Source organism: Frankliniella occidentalis, unplaced genomic scaffold (genome assembly GCF_000697945.3).
Source record: "Frankliniella occidentalis isolate FOCC.00 unplaced genomic scaffold, Focc_3.1 Scaffold2, whole genome shotgun sequence".
Classification (NCBI taxonomy): Eukaryota; Metazoa; Arthropoda; class Insecta; order Thysanoptera; family Thripidae; genus Frankliniella; species Frankliniella occidentalis.
In genome coordinates this window covers 1907852-1914661 of record NW_026267132.1, presented here as the reverse complement: position 1 = coordinate 1914661, position 6810 = coordinate 1907852, and the positions used below count along the sequence as shown (strand labels likewise).

Below are 6810 nucleotides of genomic sequence, written 5' to 3'. Positions count from 1 at the left end.
CTCTCTCTCTCTCTCTCTCTCTCTCTCCGAACTCGTTTTCCCATCCCCAGAAAGTTTTTCCATCCTTGGAAACCGCACGGGATGAGAGTAGGAGGCATTTTCTCCTGGCGTGTGTGTCGTGTGTGTGTGAGGGGGCTGGGGGGAGGGGACCACCGCTCCGGGTAAGTTGTACCGCCTGGCGGATACGCGAGATGCGTGTAAGGCTAGAAGAGAGGCAGGGAGGGTGCACTGTCGCGAACAGAGCCGGAACGCCGAGGCGGCCTCAACTCTCTTGTGTACAAGATTGCCAAATTGCTTGTGTAATATTTGAACTTTGTTTTTATCTAACTGGGCAAAACACAGTACGTGCTTGAGCCCTGTATGCTGGCGAAAAGCATGGCTTTTGGGTATTCGCTCGTTCTAAAGAAAGCCAAAGGAGTCACTGAATTTCAGAGAACACTCGACACACTCAAATATGAGTTAGTTACATATGCTGGATACATCCACTTTTTATCAAAAACTCTTATCTCTCCTCACTTAGCGTTCTTTTCTTCGTAAGGTGCTGCATCAGTTTGCTAAAGTCGAATTAACCAAAGTACCGCCATTTCGCTCGTGTTTGAAACCTAGTGCATGGCGACTAGTTTTCGAGTACACCTGGGTCTCTTCTCATGAGGCTTCCGCCAATGTGTGTGTGTCTGTGTGTGATGGTGTGTGGGTTCGGCGGTCTATGCGCGTGGTCCGGCGGTATTGGGCTGCGGAAGTAGATTACCAGTCGCTGTTAATAGTTGGCTTTGCTCCCGCCGATTTTGGCGCATCCTGATTATCTGCATTATTGTATCTGGCCGCGTGAAGCCCGCGTTGCCGCGTTCTGTCTCGTGAAAATACACTGGAAAAACAGAGGTGCTTAATTCCTACCTTTAAAATGCACTAAAACGTTAGTGCATTGACAAAGGCACTAACTTTTAGCACCTTTACAGCTCTTTACTCTCTTTAAAGAGGCAGTAAACTGAAGATTTCGTTAGCACCCCTGCAGGGTAAAAGCACGACTTATAAGCTTTATTTTCGGGTGTTTATTTTTAGTTGTTTTTTTTATTTTTGTTTGTTCCAGTTTTCGCTCTTCGTGTAGATTAGATACTCTAAAAGTTGCCAGCAGGGAAATTGCAATCACATACACTTTACTTAATGTGTTTTTCTTCACGTTTTGTTTTCGAACACTTCCGCCAACGCCCCTGACAAAGCAATGGGAGAGCCACGACTGCAATCCCACTACGAGGTGGAGTCCGTCTTCTTCGGAATGTCGTCTGCTCTTGGCTATCGTCTGCGACGCCGGCGCCCACCGCGCCAGGCACACACCTAAAAAGAAAATAACTAAAAGAAAATGACTAAAAGAAAATGACAAAACAATAAAGTGAGGGACAGAAAATGAGGAAATGTCGGCAGAACGGGCCTAACCAAAAGACCACGCTCCTTTGCTCATCCTACGCAAATGACATTTCGCTCATTTTCTCAACTTCGCCCACGCGGTTTTGGGGGCCGCAAAAAGGCGTAGTAGGCCTACTAGTTTATTTTTGCGCTTCTCTAAGGACCGCCACCGGTCGTCGGCTCGTTGGGTAAGGGACGGGACGAGAACATGGTTAAACAATGCCAGCGCCGTGTTCCGGTCCAACTCCGCCACGCCCCGCCCCGCCCCGCCCCGCCACAGGCCTCCAGCCTATGGGAACGCCTCACCTCGCCGCCACGCCACGCCACCGCGTTCTGGTATTCCCTGCTACGCCGTCTGATCGGACAAGCACCCGTCAAATATGCATGCCATCCGGGGCAGACCCCCCGTGCTGCTGTGCGGGGCCAGGCCAGACCAGGCCACGCTACGCCACGCCACTCCCAGCTGTCTGTCAAAACGCTTTGATCACAACTACGCTGCGTTTGTGTGTGTGTGTGTGCCGGGCATGGCGATGTCAGTGATTAGACTTTTGTTTAAAATGTCAAGAGCCGATACGGCAATAAGCTGTCTCGCGCCGGGACGCTCCTCTCCACATGATGGTGACGTCCACAATTCCACGCCCTCCCCACTCCCCACTCTGTGCAGTGCGGCGCGCACTATAGCGGAAAAAGCTCTTTGCGTAAGCTGAACTATTGCACGTTCGAGTAGTCGCAGCAGCGGATAAAGCGAATGACGTCGCGAGGGCCCTCTCCCCTCACCTCCTCTCTTCACCCAATTTAGCCTGTCAAACTGGTCGGCATAATGGGGCCTTGTGGAGGCACACTGAGGAGCTCAGGCGGTACGAACTGCAGACAATGAGGGGGCAGGGTGGGTCGAGGCGGGGCGGGGCAGGAGCGGGGGGACCCGGCCGGCCCGCCTGACCCCCCGCTCCCACCCCTTTTGTTTCAGTAACACGAGCAGTCAAGTAGTAGTCCCTCCTTGCTCTCCAACCCACACTCATGAAAGAGCGACATGGAGATAGAGAGAGGGAGGGAGAGAGAGAGAGAGAGAGAAGTGGGGAGAGAGAAAGAGGGAGGGAGTGAGAGTGGTTGTTCCGCGAGGGTTGCTCGCGGTTGTTCTTGTTTGTTTAATCCGCACTACCAAGAACAATGATTAATATTGCGCATCAGAGGGACGTTTCTAACCGGAGGAAATAATGAAACGAGGGCCCGTAATTGGGCGTAGCCTGGTTGTAGCGGGAGAGAGAGGGGGGGGGGCGCTGCGGCGGGTCTGCGGCAGGGCGTGGGTGGCTGTGGCGATATTTTGTCGGCTGTCGGCGGCGGTGGCGGCGGCGGGACCGCGTGCCCGCGGGGGGTCATCGCTCGGCAGGGGTGGGGGTGGGGGAGGGTCCTTAAGGACTCCGCTCGCGGATCGGGCTGATAGCGAACCCACTCGTTTTCCTTCCAATGCCCCGCAGAGGTTCTATACACACTCTCTTTGTCTCTGTTTGCAGTGTCCGACTTCACCACGGAGCTGTCGCAGCTGTACGAGCGGCATGCTGAGGAGCTGCAGATGCTGGTGGCCGGCTACCGGAAGAGAAATGCAGAGCTTCGGAAAGACAGGTGACGAGGGTTGGCCGCGAAAGGCTATTCCCCCACTTTTCAGCCCGCTCTTCTGCTCTGTATAAGCAAAATATGTCAGCCGCGGCCTATGTAATAGCCGCGTAGTCTGCTGTCGAGTCTGTCTATCTGCCTATCTGTATGTCTGTCTTTCTGTCTGTCCGTTTCCCAAACAAGGACGTGAGCTAGTTACAGGTCTGAAATTTGCAGGGTGTCTGAAGGAGGATCCGTCTAGAAAGTACGTCCGTTTTTTTCTTTTTCCAACATTCGTTCGTCGGAACACAAGAGCTCGACGCCTGCGAGACTCAGTGTAGGCTAACCCGCCGTACAGGCATGAATTGCAGGCAAGATATTGCCTACCTACCAGGCGCCATGAGAGCTTGCATAGACTGAACTTGGCAGGTTCTTAACGGCGAATGACGGATGTACTTTCGTAACGGGCACTCCAGGACAACGAAACGGTTCTTGCAAATCGTTGCAACTCCTGTTCACGCCTATTTAGGGGTTGAAAGGGGGTAAAAAAGAGAAGAGGCAGGCTTCAAAAGTGGAATAAAATATTTTCAGACGACTGTCTAAGCAAGCTCGGCCCTCACCGAACGGAGTTGTCTATTTGGTGCGAAGTAAGGCTGGTAACGACTTCGTTTGGAGAAAGGACGGGTCTTTTGTCCATATTTCTTTTGCTGTCCACTATGGTGTACCGGTGTAACCGTGACATAGTACTCCCAGGGATGGTGCCCCCCTGAGTACATAATCCCTAGCTATCCCTAGGGCAGTTGTACTCCACCCCCCTCGAGGTAGGGGAGTACAACTACCCTAGGGACCGTGTACTCCCCCCTGGAGTACATGGTCCCTAGGGTCGATGTACTCCACCCCCTAGAGGTGGGGGAGTACAACTGCCCTAGGGATGGTGTACTCCCCCTGGAGTACATAATCCCTAGGGCCAATGTACTCCACCCCCCCTTCAGGTGGGGGAGTACAACTGTCCTAGGGATGGTGTACTCCACCCTATAGGGGGAGTACAACTGCCCTAGGGATTATGTACTCAGGGGGGTCCCTGGGCCCGGGAGTACTATGTCTCGTTGACACCCCGGGTTGTTCAGAGAAGACGCACGTGCCTACCTAAAGGAGCAAAGCCGCCTTACGGGCAGAGCGAGTAGGCGAGTAGGCAGACCCGAGCGCACCTGCGTCTTCTCTGAACCACCCGGTACCGAGGGGGCAACAACTCCGCGGGAATCATGTGTATATACGTGCCTGGGGGAAATCGTCAGGATAAAATTCAATCGAAATCAACAGAAGTCGCTTAAAATAAGGGGAGACCTAGTGGAACTGGCACAAATTAGTCGAAATAAGCGAATTCTGCGGAATTCTGCCACTGGAAAACCTAAGAAATAAAACTTATGCGGACAGGAATCACTGGTAATCAAGTACTTCGGGAATCATGTGTACAAATGGAGTTTTGCTCCCTTGCCCGGTACCGCCCGGTACTGTATGCAGAGGGTGCTGTAAGTCTGTAACGCTGTAGAGAGTGGTACATTCGCACAACTTGAGAGAGTTTTGCTTCCACTGTAAAAAATCCAGGGTAATTTTGTTCACCCATGTGTAGATAAATTTCTCCCTCTGGTATGTAATTCAGATTTACCTACCCACCGGGTGAGTAAAACGTTATTTAGCTCGATAGGGTGTAAATTTCTTATAATGTGGTGAGACAAAATTACTACTTGGGTAGTGAATTACCCTTTACACCCACACAGGTGAATTTTAACCGACTCTGGGTAAATTAATTTCACCTTGCTGGAGGGGATGTTCCTTTTCTACACCCACAGGGGTAAAACATGACCACCACTGAGTGTATAAATTCCGTGACCGTGGGCGGAGAAGTGTACTTGCGCAGTCCACTGCCTGAAAATCTCCACGCGGCGGGAAGGAATTTTGCCACACATGGTCAGGAAACATCTACCCGTGCTACACAACGGTTGCAAATTTCCCACAAATTTGTGACTGCCATAGCATCGTGGGAGGAGAGGTGGGTTCGGCCTACTACTCCACCGACTCCACGCCACTCAGAACCAATCACCTCCTTTCTTTGCCCTCGGCCCCCTCGACGCGAAGCCCGCGATAGACTGCCGCTAGATGGCGTTTCAGTCAGCGCGTCTCCTACAAAATGAGCTTTTTCTATTTAATTAAAATTTCCCTGAGAAAATGGCTATTAATTTTACGCAGTATGTTTTACAAGGAATCACCCTAACCGGCAACGATCTGTGTTTGCCGAAAAAGTCAACCATATCCCAGAAATAATCCGTTAAACTCTAACGCTCCGGAGGTCCCCGCAACAACACCTTGTTCCGTACGGCCCCGTCACCTCGTCGCAGGGAGGTGCACCTCCGCGCGTACTTCTAATGTGGCGGTGACTTCACTTGTCGCTGCGATGGCCTGATCTGTCCATGAGATTAATGACCAAATTTTTGAAAATGATTGCGGCAATCGTCTGAATTGGAAACAGTCCTGTCGGCCCGAAATCACCAGATAAAACTCGCTAAAGTGGCACGAGGCGGAGAACGGGCCACTCTTTTTCATTCACATATACTGCTCGACCTCTTGGGGAACATTTTCACCCTCCTGGGTGGGCGTTGTGGCATTCAGCGCATGTAGGATTGTTTTTTATCTAAAGGGTATGGAATTTCATTTTATCCTCGTGGCATGAAAATCGCTTTTACCTACCCACGAGGACAAAATAGCACCCCTTGGGTAGAGAATTTCACCCACCCAGTGGTGGGTAAAATTTACACCGCTATGGGTATGTAAATTTATTTACCCTGGTGAGGTAAAGGAGCGTTGTGTCCCCTTCGAGGGTAAAATTACCCTCGAAATTTTTTACAGTGTCCCTATTTAAATATCAATATATTGTTTAATTTGTTGTTTTTTGTAGGGAGGGGGGTGGGATGTGACAACAAACCGAGCTCAAGGGAGAGAGAGTTGTTTTCCCTGAGCCGCGCCTCATTTGCGCGTCGCCTTCTCCTGTGTTTGCAGAGGGGCGTGCCAGACGTCGCTGTTCCAGACGTGGGACATGCTGCTCCAGGAGGTCGAGAAGGACTCGCAGGCGCACAGCGACATCGCTTCGGTGCTCGGGCGCCAGGTGGCGCGCCCGCTCCTGGAGAAGACGTTCCACCGCAAGATCCAGTCCCGGAAGGTGTTCGGCACCCGGGAGGCGTACGAGCAGTTCGTCGCCAAGGCCGAGGAGAAGCTCGTCAAGGTGAAAGCAGTTGGACCCGCTCCAGACTACCCTCGGGCCCTGCACTGTTAAACTCCTTCAAGGCAGATGCTTTGGATTTCGATCCTTGGTAACCACTAAGCATTTCTTTGCGATTACAAAGTATCGCTTTGTAATTGCAAATAAGTAAACGCTTCGTGGTTACAAAGCATCTCAGTTCTTCGCGATTCGCAATGCGTCTTTTAAAGCATTGTTTTTGCGGGACTTTAACAGTGTTGGCCCCCGGGGCAGGGCGCGTGCTGCTTCGACACAGTCTGCTTTAGTTTCATAGGAAAAGAAACCCTGCCGTGCAAAAACCTTTTCCGTGGCATTACGGCGGCGCGTGGCATTAAGTCGGGGGAGAGCTGAAGAGGGGAGACTCTCCCCGGGAGAGCCTCGTGGCCGAGCCGTCCGCTCCCTTCTCTCCCGTCTCTCCCCTTCCCGCCGGCTCCTGCTGGGACGTGCGCAGCGGTAGACAGGAGTTGACTTATTCAGCTCTCGGTCCGAGACCCCGCTCTCCCCGCCCGACCCGTGTCCTGCCCCCC

At 52.2% G+C, this 6810-nt stretch overlaps 1 protein-coding gene across 13 annotated transcripts in view; it reads left to right on the top strand.

Annotated features, from left to right (window-relative positions):
* The window catches only part of LOC113205947 (uncharacterized), a 157585-nt gene that overhangs the window by 108146 nt on the left and 42629 nt on the right, over positions 1-6810 (top strand). For all 13 annotated transcript variants that reach the window (XM_052264054.1, XM_052264092.1, XM_052264081.1 and 10 more), the window contains exons 4-5: positions 2913-3021; positions 6046-6268. In XM_052264054.1, the coding sequence (XP_052120014.1) occupies positions 2913-3021; positions 6046-6268 (332 nt within the window). The remainder of the gene's footprint in view (positions 1-2912; positions 3022-6045; positions 6269-6810) is intronic.